Source organism: Melospiza melodia, chromosome 5, assembly GCF_035770615.1.
Source record: "Melospiza melodia melodia isolate bMelMel2 chromosome 5, bMelMel2.pri, whole genome shotgun sequence".
Lineage (NCBI taxonomy): Eukaryota > Metazoa > Chordata > Aves > Passeriformes > Passerellidae > Melospiza > Melospiza melodia.
In genome coordinates, this window is record NC_086198.1 from 91,051,416 (window position 1) to 91,066,929 (window position 15,514).

The 15,514-nt window shown below is 48.8% G+C and overlaps 1 protein-coding gene across 1 annotated transcript in view; it reads left to right on the forward strand.

Annotated features, from left to right (window-relative positions):
- ZNF638 (zinc finger protein 638) overlaps positions 1-13,747 on the forward strand; it is a 37,962-nt gene extending 24,215 nt beyond the window's left edge. The window contains exons 9-17 of the mRNA XM_063158110.1: positions 1,095-1,199; positions 3,429-3,554; positions 5,292-5,731; positions 6,847-8,074; positions 8,503-8,568; positions 10,347-11,214; positions 11,410-11,502; positions 13,034-13,152; positions 13,472-13,747. Of these exons, the coding sequence (XP_063014180.1) occupies positions 1,095-1,199; positions 3,429-3,554; positions 5,292-5,731; positions 6,847-8,074; positions 8,503-8,568; positions 10,347-11,214; positions 11,410-11,502; positions 13,034-13,152; positions 13,472-13,525 (3,099 nt within the window). The 3' untranslated portion in view covers positions 13,526-13,747. The remainder of the gene's footprint in view (positions 1-1,094; positions 1,200-3,428; positions 3,555-5,291; positions 5,732-6,846; positions 8,075-8,502; positions 8,569-10,346; positions 11,215-11,409; positions 11,503-13,033; positions 13,153-13,471) is intronic.
- The last annotated feature ends 1,767 nt before the right edge of the window (positions 13,748-15,514 follow it).

Consider the following 15,514-nt stretch of genomic DNA (forward strand, 5'->3'; position numbering starts at 1 on the left):
ATGGGGTTTTTGGTGGATTTTTGGCAGAGGGATTCGGGGATTGGCACTGGTGTGTGCAGGGCTGCGCTTCGGCAAGGTGGAGCACTGTGCTGTGCTCAGCAACCGCCACCGGGTACAACAATGGGGGGAAAATGGGGCAAAAATGGGGGAAAATGGGGTTTTTTGGGGAAATTTTGGGGGATTTTTGGCAGAGGGGTTCCAGGAATTGGAGCTGGTGTGTGCCAGGTTGTACTTGGCAAGGTGGAGCACTGTGCTGTGCTCAGCAACCGGCACCGGGTACTACCCTGAGCCTGGGGGGAATCAGAGTTTGGAGGGGAAAAAATGGGGGAAAATGGGGGAATTTGGGGCATTTTTGGATGAGGGGTTCTGGGAAGTGGAGCTGCTCTGTGCCAGGTTGTACTTGGCAAGCTGGAGCACTGCACCGTGTTCAGCAGGGGAAAATGGGGGAAAAAATGGGAGAAAAAGGGGGTTTTTTGGGAAATTTATTGGGATTTTTGGCAGAGGGGTTCTGGGAAGTGCAGCTGCTCTGTGCTGGGTTGTGCAAGGTGGAGCACTGCGCCGTGCTCAGCAACTGGCACTGGGTACAGCAGGGGGAAATGGGGGAAAAAATGGGAGAAAATGGGGGTTTTTCGGGGGGTTTTTGGCAGAGGGGTTCCAGGAATTGGAGCTGGTGTGTGCTGGGTTGTGCAAGGTGGAGCACTGCACCGTGCTCAGCAACTGGCACCGGGTACAACTGGGGAAAATGGGGCAAAAATGGGGGAAAATGGGGTTTTTGGGGGGATTTTTGGCAGAGGTATTTGGGAGTTGGAGCCGGTGTGTGCAGGGCTGCGCTTCGGCAAGGTGGAGCACTGTGCCGTGCTCAGCAACCGCCACCGGGTACAACAATGGGGGGAAAATGGGGCAAAAATGGGGGAAAATTCGGTTTTTGGGGGGATTTTGGGGCATTTTTGGATGAGAGGTTCTGGGAAGTGGAGCTGGTTTGCGTCAGGTTGTGCTTGGCAAGGTGGAGCACTGCGCTGTGCTCAGCAACCGGCACTGGGTACAGCAGAGGAAAAATTGGGGAAAATGGGAGAAAATGGGGTTTTTGGGGGGATTTTGGGGGATTTTTTGCAGAGGGGTTTCAGAAATTGGAGCTGGTGTGTGCAGGGCTGCACTTCGGCAAGGTGGAGCACTGTGCTGTGCTCAGCAACCGCCACCGGGTAAAACAGGGGGAAAATGGGGGAAAAATGGGGGAAAATGGGGTATTTTTGGGAAATTTTGGGGCATTTTTGGATGAGGGGTTCTGGGAAGTGGAGGTGGTTTGCGTCAGGTTGTGCTTGGCAAGGTGGAGCACTGTGCTGTGCTCAGCAGCTGACACCGGGTAAAACCGGGGAAAAATTGGGGAAAATGGGGTTTTTTGGGGGATTTTTGGATGAGGGGTTCTGGGAAGTGGAGCTGCTCTGTGCCAGGTTGTACTTGGCAAGCTGGAGCACTGCACCGTGCTCAGCAACCGGCACCGAGTACAGCAGGGGAAAATGAGGGGAAATGGGAGAAAATGGGGTTTTTGGGGGGATTTTGGGGGAATTTTGGCAGAGGGGTTCCAGAAATTGGAGCTGGTGTGTGCTGGGTTGCGCTTGGCAAGGTGGAGCACTGTGCTGTGCTCAGCAACTGCCACCGGGTAAAACAGGGAAAAATTGGGGAAAATGGGGTCTTTTGGGAAATTTTGGGGGATTTTTGGATGAGGGGTTCTGGGAAGTGGAGCCGCTCTGTGCCCCGTTGTGCTTGGCAAGGTGGAGCACTGCACCGTGCTCAGCAACCGGCACTGGGTAAAACAGGGGAAAATGGGGTTTTTTTGGGAAATTTTGGGGGATTTTTGGCAGAGGGGTTCCAGGAATTGGAGCTGGTGTGTGCTGGGTTGTGCTTGGCAAGGTGGAGCACTGTGCTGTGCTCAGCAACCGGCACCGGGTATGGCCCTGGGGGGAATCAGGGTTTGAAGGGGGAAAAAATGGGGGAAAATGGGGATTTTTGGGAAATTTTGGGGCATTTTTGGCAGAGGGGTTCCAGGAAGTGGAGGTGGTTTGTGCCAGGTTGTGCTTGGCAAGGTGGAGCACTGTGCTGTGCTCAGCAACTGCCACCAAGTACAGCCCTGGGCCTGGGGGAAAACTGGAGCTTGAAGGGAAAAAATGAGGTTTTGAGGATTTTTGGGCAATTTTTGGTGGAATTTTCTAGATTTTTTGGGTATTTTTGGGAGATTTTTTGAGGGTTTTATTAAAATTTATTGGGATTTTTTGGAAAATTTTTGGGGGATTGTGGAGTATTTTTTTTCTCTCCTGATTCCCATTTTTTCCTTTTCTCTCTTCCTTTCCCCATCCTTTCAGTTTTTCCCCTTTTTGCCCCTCTTTCCTCTGTCCCACTTTATTCCCCCTTTTCCCTTTTCCCCATTTCCTTCTTTTCCTCTTCCTGTCCCTTTTTCCCTTTCCCCCCCTTTCTGCCCTTTCCTCCCTTTGGTCTTTTCCTTTGGGATTTTTGGGGATCTTTTTGGAATTTTTGGGAGATTTTTGGTGGATTTAGTTGGAAATTTTAGGGGATTATTTCTATTTTTTTTTAATTGGGGGATTATTTTTAATTTTGGGGAATTTTTGTGGACATGTCGGGGATTTTTTTTAATTTTTGTCGATTTTTTGGGATTTCTTGTGATTTTTGGGGGATTTTTTTTAATTTTGGGGGAGTTTTTGGTGGATCTGGGGGGGTTTTTTTAAGTTTTTGGGAAGGTTTTAGTGGATTTTTTGGGGATTTTTTGGGGGAATTTTGGGGACTTGGGGATGAGGGGTTTGGGAGTTTTTGGGAATTGGAAAGAGTGGGAATGGCAGAATTGCTGAGGTTTGGGGGGGATTTTTTAGGTCTTAGATCCTGAAAAAAGAAGGAAATGGTCTTTAAAGAAGGAAAAAAAATTAAGAAAATGTTTTTAAATTCCAAGAAAAACAAGGAAAATATCCTTTGAATCACAGAAAAACCAAGAAAATGTTTTTCAAGTCCCAAAAACAAAAAGAAAAGACCCATAGAAATATTCTTTAAAATCCAAGGCAAATGTCCTTTAAATCCCCAATAAACAAGGAAAATGCCCTTAAAATCCCAAAATCCATTGAAATGCTTTTTAAATCCTAAAAATCCAAGGAAGTAGTTTTTAAATTCCAGAAAACCCAAAAAAATCCCCCAAAAATTAAACCCAGAATATATTTTGAAAATTGCCAAATCCAGGAAAAATATTTTAAATCCCAAAAAACCCAAGTTAGTTCCACCTTTAGGACCCAAATTGAGCCATTTTAAAGTGACTTTTAACCCTTTTTACGCCTGGAAAATGGCAGGGAAAAAACAAGACATTCCAGCAGGTTTAAAAATTCTCATTTTATCCATAAATTAAGGAATTACCAAGATTTTTTTTCCCTCAGGCAATCCTGCACCTTGACAGCCCCAAATCCGCGCGCTCCATGCACAGTTTCCTGCAGCAATATCCATATTCCATAGGAGAACACACACTCACCTGCTCCTTGTCCTCCCACGGAGACATTCCTGAGGTAAAAATTCCATGTTTTCCACCATTTGGGGTTTTTTTTGGGGATGGGAGAACCTTCCTGCAAAGAGCTGTGGGATGGGATTTTCTTCAGGGTTGGGATTTTACCCGCAGGGCCAAGATTTTCCCTCATGGTTGAAATTTTTCCTCAGGGTTTGGATTTTTTTTCCCTCGAGGTTGGGATTTCCTTCCCTGCCCCAGGGCTAGGATTTTCCCCCTCAGGATTGGGATTTTTCCCCCTCAGGACTGGGATTTCCCTCTCAGGATTGGGATTTTCCCCCTCAGGGCTGGGATTTTCCCCCTCAGGATTTGGATTTTTCCCTCAGGGTTGGGATTTTTCCCTCAGGGTTTGGGATTTTTCCCTCAAGAATGAGATTTCCCTCACAGTCAGAATTTTTTTCCCTCAGGGTTGGAATTTTTCCCTCAGGGTTGGAATTTTTCCCTCAGGATTGGGATTTCACCCTCAGAGTCGGGATTTCCCCCTCAGGATTGGGTTTTTCCCTCATGATTGGGATTTTTCTGTCAGGGTTGGAATTTTTTCCCCCAGGGTCAAGATTTTCCCTCAGGGTTGGGATATTTTCCCGTCAAGGTTTGGGATATTCCCTCTCAGAGTTTGAGATTTCCTGCAGGGATTGGGATTTTTCCCTTCAAGGATGGTATTTTTCTCTCAGGATTGGGATTTTTTTTCCTCAGGGTTGGGATTTTCACTCAGAGGTTGGGATATTTTCCCTCGAGGATAGGATTTTCTTCAGGATCATGGTTTTTCGCTCAGGGCTGGGATATTTTCTCTCAAGGATGGGATTTCTCTCAGGATTGGGATTTTTCCCTCAGGGTTTAGGGATTTTTCCTTCAAGGATGTATTTTTCCCTTAGGATCATGATTTTCCTGTCAGGATCATGGTTTTCCTGTCAGGGTTGGAATTCTTCCTCAGGATTTGGGACTTTTTTTCCCTCTGGGTTGGAATTTTTCCCTCATGATTGGGATTTGCCCCTCAGGATTGGATTTTTCCCTCAGGATTGCGATTTCCCCCTCAGGGTTAGAATTTTCCCTTAGGGTTTGGGACTTTTCCCTCAGGATTTGGGATTTTTTCCCTCAAGGATGGGATTTCCCTCAGGACCAGGATTTTCTCTCAGGTTGGGATTTTCTCCCTCAGAGCCTGATTTTTGCCTCAGGGTTGGGATTTTTCCCTCACAATTTGGATTTTTTTTCCCACAAGGATGGGATTTCCTCCTCAGGGTTGGGATTTTCCCCTTCAAGGATGATATTTTTTCCTCAGGACTGGGATTTCCCCCTCAGAGTTGGGATTTCCCTCTCAGGATTGGGTTTTTCCCTCATGATTAGGATTTTCCCTAAGGGTTGGGATTTTTCCCCCCCCAGGGTCAGGACTTTCCCCTCAGGGCTGGGATTTTTCCCACAGGGTTGGGATTTTTCCCTCAGAGTTTGAGATTTTTTCCCTTCAGCGTTGGGATTTCCCCCTCAGGTTTGGGATTTTTCTCTCAGAGTTGGAGTTCTTCCCTCAGAATTGGGATTTTCCCCTCAGGGTTTGGGATTTTCCTCTCAAGGTCGGGATTTTCTTCAAGGATGGAATTTTTCCCTCAGGGTTGGGATTTTTCCCTCAGAGTTTGGGTTTTTTTCCTAAAGGATAGGATTTCCCTCAGGATCGTGATTTTTCCCTCAGGGTTGGGATATTTCCCTCAGGTCTGGGATTTCACTCTCAGGGATTGGGATTTTTGTTTTCCAGGCTGAAACCGGGAAAAAGGAAGTGAAGAGAGAGGATGGGAGCAAAGGAAGGTACAGCCTGCGAGGATTTTTGGGAATTTTATCCATTTCTTTTCCCTCTTGGAATGTTCATCCACGATTAGGGATTGCTGAGCCTCCCTCCAGCTGTGTCCTGCTGCTCCTCCTTCCCACTCCATGTCCTCCAGAGCCAAAATATTTGGGATTCATTAAAAAAATCATGGAAAAATGGCGTGAAACCCCAATTTCTGTGGAGTTTTTCCTTGTTTTTTCCCCTGCTCATGTCCTGGCTCCTCTTGTTGCTTTTATTCCATCCTGCAGCTCTTCCCTCTATCCCTGCCTCAGGAATGCCTTTTCCCGACTGCTGAATTCCCAGAAATTTTTAGGAATTTTTGTTAGATATGGCTTCGATCCCTTTTTTTCTGTGATTCCAACTCGGATTTCTGGATGAGTTTTGTTGTTAAAACCCGCAAATTGTGTAAGGATCATCCTCAAATTTAAGGAATTCTGTTATGGAAAAGCTCTGTATTCCCAGATCCCATTTCTTTCCTTGTCATTCCATGAAACTACTGAATTTTGGGAGCATTAATTCCCAAATTAATGGGAATCTCTTCCTCACAGCCACTTCTTGATTCCAGACAAGTGGAATTAAAAATTAAAATTAAAATGTGACTTTTCCATGAGTCCCAGCTCCTGAAAAGTTGGAAAGTTGACATTTCTCCCTGCTCCACATGCACACAATTAATTCATTCTATTTCTTAGGGAGCAGAAAACAGCTGAATTATTATTTTAATTATTAATGATTTTTCTGAAACTTTAATTAATTAAACTTCACTCCTGGGCTCTGCTTTTCCCAGGTCACATTTTCCATGAATCCGGGGTGGGGGGTGGTTTTCCATTTAATCTCAGGAGTTTTCTGTGCATCCCAGTGGAAAACAAACTGAGCACAGCCAGAAGTGTTGAATTGATGGGAAAATCCCTTTGGAGGATCCCAAATCCCGCTCTCCTGGACATTCCTGATTTTTCCAGGTTTTGGAGCAGAAATTCCCTGCTGGAATTCTGCTGCAATGTGTGCTCCAGGCACAGCCATCCCTAATTCCAGCACTTCCCAAGCTCATCCTGTGGGATTCTTTCCCTCAGGGAGGTCTGAAATTCCCTGGAAAGCTCCATCCTGTGGCACCTTGGGCTGCGTTATCCCAGAGGGTTCTCCATGGAAATCAGGGATTTTAAACCCAAACGAAAACCTGATCCCAAATCCAAACCTGCTCTCTCAGGATTGGGAGCTGCAGACAGAGCAAAGCTCCTCTAATTCCCTTATCCAGGAGCATCCTTTTGGTGGGATACTCCCAATTTTCCTTCTGTGGGACGGAAATTTTCCAAGACATGAGGTCTCCAAAATGTGAATTATTCACCTCAAGTGTCGCCTTTTCCCACAGAATTCCCAATCCCATTTCCTCGTGCTCCAGAAAAAAACTCCCACCGGTGGCATCCGGAGCTTTCTGAGACTTCTGGAATTCTCTCCCCATGGTTTGATTTTTGTTTCTTTTAAATGCTTTTAGCTCTGGCTTGAAAAAAATCCCAGAGGGATCGGGAACGGTGCAAAAACCAGCTGGGAATCCATCGGGAGAGGCCAAGAAAGGCCAAATTCCCACCCGAAATGTCCCAGAGGAGATTCCAGCGGGACAACTGGAGATTCCCGAGTCGCAGGCCGGAGGAGCAGCGAGGGAATCACCCACAGGGATGGACGTGGAGGGGTTGGATCCTGGAATTCCTGTGGATCCTGCTGGCAGCAAATCGCCCGGAGCGGGGTCGGAGGAGAAACCGGCGCCGCTTTCCCGAGTGGGGACGGACAAATCTCGGGATGGGCCGGAGCTGGAAATCCTCCAAAAGGAGGATGAGGAACCCTCTGCTCCCGCTGTGGAACCTCTGGAATCATCCAGCAAGGCCACCCCAGCAGCCGGAGGAACGCCGGGAGCCATCCCTGGAGTGTCCCCGAGCTCGGAGGAGGCTCCCGCGGTGTCACCCGGTGTCACCCAGCCCAGCGCGGAGCCGACTGCTCCGGAGAAAACCCCCGTTCCCGAGGCTGGGAAAGGCAGCCAGGAAACGTCCACGGAGAGGAAAGCTGTCCCAAAAACTCTGCACGCTCCAGGGAATAAACTGGACGTGGCTGGAGCAGAGAGAGAGGCGACAGCGGAGGAATCCGTGCCCAAACTTGGGGAAAATCCAGGGAAGACTGGGGGCAAGGCTGGGACAGAACTGGAGAAAACAGCGGGAAAAACATCCTCCAAGGGTGGGGAGAACTCTGGGAATGCTGTTGGTGAGACGCACGGGGCAAGTTCGGTTAAAATCCCACAAAATAAAGGGATGGGAGCTGCAAAATCAGAGGAAAACCACGCGGCCGCTCCGGTAAATCCCGCTGCGTCCCTGAAGGAATCTTGCATTGGGAAAACCCTGCTGAAGGCTGTGGTGTCTGTCCCGGACATCCTGAAACAGAAAATTCCCGTCAGGATCACCGAGCCTTCCCTGGGAAGAGCTGGGGAGCAGAAAATCCCCCCCAAAGCAGGACTGGAGAAGAAAATCCCACCCAAAACCGCGGCTCAGCCGGGAGCTGGGAGCAGCCAATGGAAGGGGAACGGAAATTCCGGACTGGAAGCACAGGGAGACGGCGGGAAGAGCTCATCCCAGCAGGAAAAGGATTCCCAGCTGGAATCCCCGACGAGTTCAAAGCAGAGCCAGCAGGGAGAGAGCGGAACATCTGGCACCAAGGAAAATCCTGGTGGGAATCAGGTGAGGTGGGCAGGAGTGCCCAGGTGTTCCCTGAGCTTCTCCCACTCTGGGTTTCTGGGATCACCCCTTTTCCATAAATCCTGGGGCCACCAGAGGAGCTGCTGGGTAACCTGTTCCTTTCAGCTGCACCAGGAGGGTGGAGCTGGTTGGAAAATCCTATGGAAGTTGTTTTGGAAGCGAGTCCAAACTGAATTCCTTGGCGCAGCTCCAAGTGGGAATAAACCCGGTGTCCTCTGGGGAGCTGAAATTTGCTTTTCCAAGCCCTGCACAGATGGAAAAGAGGCTCCTGAGCCAGGTGTCACCCGTTGGTGGCAAATCCCAGGAGCTGTGGGGACATCCCAGAGCAGCTCCTTGATCCAAACAAAGCTGTGCTCGGTGAGGATTGGGGTTTCCTGGGATTTCATGGAATTTTTTGTCCCATTTTGCAGGCTCCTGGTGGGGGCGGTGCTGCAGCTTTGAAAAGCAGTGCCGGCAGCACTGGAAAACAGAAGGAGGTAAGGATGGAAAACCATGGGATTAAAAGGATGGATGGAGTGTATGGAAATGGGGATTTTTGATGTTCCAGGATGTGGCATTGGATGGGATTTAGGATCTTCTCCAACCCAAACCATTCCAGGATTCCATGATGTTCCTGCTCTCAGGAATCTTTCCCCTCTTCCCAAAATGGGATCACCAAATTCCTGCCCTTTTTCCTTCTGGTGTCCGTGGATCCCGTGGGCTCTGGGATGCTGGAATCCCTTTGCATCCATTCCCTTTGGATCTCTCCAGTCCCTGTTTCCAGGCTCACAGAGCTGGGACCACCAGGAAACCCCAGATCCCATAAATCCATCCCCAAATCCCAGTTTCATAGTTTGTGTTAAATATCCATGAAAATGTGAGGGTAGGATGGAATAATTTGGCAAAAAAAAGTAACAAAAATTCAGCATTCTCAATGGAAGAAATCAGAGGCATCATTTGGGATGGGGCACCCGTTCCTTTGGACCCAGAACTTTGAATTGGCAGGAATTTTATCTCCGTTGACTTTTATCTGTTGAACTTTACCGAATGAATTTTATCCACTAAATTTTGTCCCTTCAGTTTTATCCACTGGTCTTTCTCCACTGAATTTCATCCACTGAATTTTTTCCATTGAATTTCATCCACTGAATTTTATCCATTGAATTTTATCTGTTAAACTTTATCCACTGAATTTTATCCCTTCAGTTTTATCCTTTGGCCTTTCTCCACTGAATTTCATCCATTGATTTTTTTCCACTGAATTTTATCCGTTGAATTTTGTCCCTTGAAATTCATCCACTGAATTTTACCTGTTGAATTTCGTCCCTTTAACTTTATCTGCTGGATTTTATCCAACTAATTTTGTCCCTTTAATTTTATCCACTGAATTTTATCAGTTGAATTTTATCCACTGAATTTTGTCGATTGACCTTTATCCCACTGGATTTTATCCATTGATTTTTATCTGCTGAATTTCATCCATTGAATTTTACCCATGGAATTTTATCCCCTATTGACCTGCTGCGATTTTTCCAGAGGACTTTGGCTTCCTGAACTAAACCTGAGTTAATTTAAATTAATTACTCAGAAATGTTGAATTTCTGAGTCATTAATTTAAATTAACTCAGGTTTAAGCTGCAATTTAAGCCCTGACCAGTTTTTTTTTTGTTTTTCACTCTGAAATTAAATTTGGGGTTATTTTTTATATCCTGCTGGTGATGACAGTTAAATATTCCATTCCCAGGATGAAGGGCTCTTCCCATTTAACGTGGATGAGTTTGTCACGGTGGACAAGGTTAAACCTGAGTTAATTTAAATTAATTACTCAGAAATGTTGAATTTCTGAGTCATTAATTTAAATTAACTCAGGTTTAAGCTGCAATTTAAGCTCTGACCGCTTTTTTTTTTGGTTTTTTTTCACTCAAATTAAATTTGGGGTTATTTTTTGGATCCAACATGTGTGGATGTTCCTCCTGGAGAAGATGACAGTTAACTGTTCCATTCCCAGGAGGAAGAGCTCTTCCCGTTTAACCTGGACGAGTTCGTCACGGTGGACGAGGTTAAACCTGAGTTAATTTAAATTAATGACTCAGAAGTTCAACATTTCTGAGTAATTAATTTAAATTACCTGAGGTTTAAGCTGCAATTTAAGCTCTGACCGCTTTTTTTTTTTTGTTTTGTTTTTTTTTTCACTCAAATCTGGGGTTATTTTTTGGATCCAACATGTGTGGATGTTCCTCCTGGAGATGATGACAGTTAACTATTCCATTCCCAGGAGGAAGAGCTCTTCCCGTTTAACCTGGACGAGTTCGTCACGGTGGACGAGGTGCTGGAGGAAGCCGAGTCTCCGGTGATGCCGCGGCGGAACCCCCCGAGGGGGAAGAGAAAAGAAGCCCCCAAAGCCAACCCTCCGGAGCCGGCGCCCAAGAAGAGGAAAGGGAAGAGTTGCGGAGCCGAAGGTGAGCTGTCCTTTGTCACCTTGGATGAGATCGGGGAGGAGGAGGAGGAGGCCCCGGTGCCGCTGCCGGGCGTCGACCCCCAGGGCCTGGTGGTGGTGGATGAGGTGGTGGAAGAGGAGGAGCTGTCGGAAGCGGTGAAGGATCCGCAGGCGCTGCTGACGCTGGATGAGATCTCGGAGCAGGAGGAGCCGGGCTCCCACGGGAACGGGCCCCGGGGGGAATTTGAGGAGCGGGATCTGAAGGCCGAGCCCTTGGTGACCGTGGATGAGATTGGGGAGGTGGAGGAGCTGCCCCTCAACGAGCCCGCGGAGCTGAGCGCCGCCGAGGAGGGGAAAACCAACCCCGGGGATGGCGCGGCCTCCCAGGTGCCCGACGATCCCAACGCCTTGGTGACCGTGGATGAAATCCAGGAGGACAACGAGGACAATCCTCTGGTGACTCTGGATGAGGTCAACGAGGACGAGGATGATTTCCTGGCCGACTTCAATCACCTCAAAGAGGAACTGAACTTTGTTACAGTCGACGAAGTCGGCGATGAAGAAGAAGAAAGCACTTTCCCAGGGAAGAACCCGCCCGAGGATGAAGATGACGAAGATATTGTTGCTGTTGCAGGACCAGAAGAAATGGGAATTCTAGGAGATACAAATCCAGAGGATGAAATGGCTGAAATCTCCAAGCCAAAAGGTGAGGAACATCAAGGCCAGCTTGGACGAGGCTTGGAGCCACCTGGGCTGGTGGAAGGTGTCCATGTCTCTTAGGTGCCTCCCAACCCAAACCATGCCATGGTTCCATTCCATCATTCCGTGATTCTGTTCCATGCTTCCATTCCATCACTCCATGATTCCATGATTCCATCCCAACATGCGTTTCTGTCTCCAGCAGCTCAGCTGGGATCAGAAGATGCAGAACCAAAACCTCAGCAGAAGAAAACGACTTTTCCAGGTGTCCCCAAGACGCAGAGCACTCCCAAAGGTAAATCCAAAGGAATCCCCTGAAATGCTCCAGGTTTTCTTGGCTGGAAGATTCTTTCCTGCCCATTTGAAAACTCCTCCTGTGCCTCACCACCACAGAGAACCTCAAAGTCAGGGCCCAGAATCCATGGTTTTCCTTGGCTCCTCCAAATCCGTGTTTAACTAGTTGGTTAAACTCAGAAGCCTCTCATGGAAAGTTTTTTTCCGGAAATTTCCAAATCCAGGTGGAATTATTGATTATTAGTGTGGTGCAGTGTGGGGTCTCCTGAGGGTTCCCATCCCGTGGTGAGTTTTATTCCCAACATTCAGTGTCTGGAAAGGAGGAGATTGCTGCCAGGCCTGTGAAATGAGGATGTAGGGATATACTGAATTCCATGGGGTCAGGAATTGTTCCAGCTTCCTTGGGGTCAGTCCTTCAGGAGCTGCTCCAACATGACTCACTGCCATGGAGTCTTTCCTTCAGCAGCTGCTCTGTTGTGGGTCACTTTTTCCGTGGGATCAATCCTTCAGGAATCAATCAGGTCCCTGCTCCAACTTCTGTGGGGTCAGTCCTTCAGGAACTTCCTGAATTTCCATGGGGTCAGTCCTTCAGGAGCTGCTCCCATTTCCATGGAGTCAGTTCTTCAGGAACTGCTCCACCATGGGTCACTTTTCCATGGAGTCTTTCCTTCAGGAACTGCTCCAATGTGGGTCATTCTTCCATGGGATCAATCAATCCTTCAGGAACAGACTGCTCCAACATGGGTCGCTTTTCCATGGGGTCAATCCTTCAGGAATTGTTCCTATTTCTGTGGGCTCAGTTCTTCAGGAATTGTTCCAACTTCCATGGGGTCAGTCCTTCAGGAATTGTTCCATGGAGTCAGTCCTTCAGGAATTGTTCCAACTTCCATGGGGTCAGTCCTTCAGGAACAGACTCCAACGTGGGTCACTTTTCCATGGGGTCAGTTCTTCAGGAATTGTTCCAACTTCCATGGGGTCAGTCCTTCAGGAACAGACTCCAACATGGGTCACTTTTCCATGGGGTCAGTTCTTCAGGAACTGCTCCAACTTCGGTGGGGTCAACCCTTCAGGAACAGACTGCTCCAGCAGGGATCATTTTTCCATGGGGTCAGTCCTTCAAGATCTGCTCCAACTTCCGTGGGGTCAACCCTTCAGGAACAGACTGCTCCAGCAGGGATCACTTTTCCATGGGGTCAGTCCTTCAGGAACTGCTCCAGTTTCCATGGGGTCAGGCCTTCAGGAACTGCTCCAGCAGGGATCATTTTTCCATGGGGTCAGTCCTTCAAGATCTGCTCCAGCTTCCATGGGATTGGTTGTTTTATTCCCAGAAAATGGAGTGTTTATTGGAAATGGAGATGACCTGGGGATTGAAACGGGTCAGGGACCAGCTTGGGTGAAAAACCTGGTTTTTTGGAATGTTTAAGAACTGTAATTTCCCCTTGAGGAATCACAGATTCCCCAGATTTGGCTAGAGGAAGGTGAGGTTGGAATATTTCTGGGAGCTGTGTGTGGTGACTGTGGTGTATCCTCAGCTCTGGATATCCTGGTCCCCAAGGCCGGATTCTTCTGCCAGATCTGCTCCCTCTTCTACGCCGACGAGCCCTCCATGATCAACCACTGCAGGACCCCCCTGCACCGGCAGAACATGGAGGTACCACCAGAAAAACGGAAATATCTCCCCAAATCCTTGGGTTCAGGGGTGTTCACGTGTGATGGGGTTTGGGAATACAGTGGGAATGTGGAATATTTTTATTCCATGCCCAGATTGTGGGGAATCCTGACCCCTGAGATTTGGCCACGTTCCCCTCAGGAGCTTCCCATGTGGAATTTGGGGGGTTTTATGGGACAAATCCCACCTTTGGCCGTGGGAGGAGCTGACTGAACGTGGCCCAGATATTCTGGCCCAGGTTTTAGGGGATAATCCTGGAATATCCCTGCAGCGCCATCTCTCTCTTCTCCCTTCTCCACAGAAATTCATGGCCAAGCAGCAGGAAAGCGGCGGGGAGGAGCCGAGCTCCAGGTGATGGAGCTTCCCAGGAACCACACTTGGGGGCCAGTCAGTTCTGTGTGTTCGGATCTCCTTCGTCATTCGGGGTCGGGAAGGAGCATCCACGGTGTAAAAAATCGGAGCCGGGAACAGACAAAACCCAAAGCAGGAGAGGGTTGGAATTGTGTCTCCGATCATCCGACGTGGGAGAGACTGTTGCAGGTGTCTCCAGGAAATAAATGTTCTTACTGTATAGTTACCCCAGGGCTCGTTGAGTTTGGGGTCGTTCCTTGGGGTTTGGTGACTCTGGATGGACGTTGGAGATCCAGGCGATCGATGGAGAGAGTCAAGGGAAGGGTTTGGAGCTCCAGGAGCAGCTGTGGGAGCTGGGAAAGGGGCTCAGCCTGGAGAAAAGGGAGATCAGGGGGAACTTCTGGCTCTGCACAACTCCCTGGATTCCTGGAGCCAGGTGGGAGCTGGGATCTGCTCCCAGGGAACAGGGACAGGAGGAGAGGGAACGGCCTCAGGCTGAGCCAGGTTGGATAATTTTGGGAAAATTCCTTCTTGGAAAGGGCTGTCCAGCCCTGGCAGGGGTGGGGTGCCCATTCCTGGGGGATTCACCAGCCCTGTGCATGTGGCACTTGGGGACATGGCAGTGGTGGCCTGGGCAGAGCTGGGCTCGGTGGTCTCAGAGGGATTTTCCCAACCCAAACAATTCCATGAGTCCCTGCCCCCAGCCCCCTGAGTTCCATGGTCACATTCCAAACTTGGGGACACCCCTGGAGCACTCAACCCCTCCTGGGGCTCATTAGCAGCAGACAGAGCCACGGGAATTCAGGAATTCCTTTAATTCCTTTAATTATTTCCTTTGCCTGTGGCTGGGCACCCCTGCCTTTTTTGGGGAGCACATGGGAACCATTTCCTGTGAACTTCAGGTGAGTCAGAAGGGGAAACTCGGATTAACTCCCTGGGAATGCTGAACTTCTCTGAGGTGGGGTCAGTGCCGGGCTCCACGTGGGAAAGGCCCTGGAGGTCGGGATGGGCAGGGCTGGAGGGAGCTGACCCCGGCACCCACGGTGTGGGTGAGGATGTGCCCCTGCTCTGTTGGGCACAGCTCCTGGTCAAGAAAGTCAGTCCCACTGGGACGTCTCTTGGTTGGTGAAGTCTTCCCATTGTGACAGAGTTTTGTGTCCCCTGACATTCCCGTGACACTGCTCTGGGTGTGTCTCGGTGTCCCCTTGGCACAGGTCTTGGTCAGTGAGTTCTTCCATTTGGGACATCTCGTGGTTGATGAATTCTTCCATCTGGCACATCTCCTGGTGGATTAAGTCTTCCCATTGGGACAGAGTTTTGTATCCATTGGTTTTCCCTTGGTGCTGTTCTTGGTGTCTCTTGGCTTTTCCTTGGCACGGGTCTTGGTTGATGGATTCTTCCATGTGGGGCATCTTGTTGTTGATGGATCCTTCCATTTGGGACGTGTCATGGTTGATGCATTCTTTTATCTGGGACATCTTGTGGTTGATGGATCCTTCCATGTGGGACATCTCCCGGTTGATGGATTCTTCCATGTGGGACATCTCGTGGTTGACGGATTCTTTCATCTGGGACATCTCCTGGTTGGTGAATTCTTCCGTGTGGGGCATCTTGTGGTTAATGAATCCTTCCATTTGGGACATCTCCTGGATGGTGAAGTCTTCCATGTGGGACATGTTGCAGTTGATGGATTCTTCCATTTGGGACATCTGGTTGATGGATCCTTCCATTTGGGACATCTCATGGTTGACGGATACTTTCATCTGGGACATCTCCTGGTGGATTAAGTCTTCCCATTGGGACAGAGTTTTGTATCCCTTGGCGTTCCCTTGGCACCGTTCTTGGTCAGTGAAGTTTTCCATGTGGGACGTCTCTTGGTTGAAGAGTTCTTCCATCTGGAACATCTCCTGGTTGATCAGATCTTCCCATTGGGACACACTTTTGTATCCGATGGCTTCCCCTTGGCGCCACTCTTGGGATCCATTGGATTCCC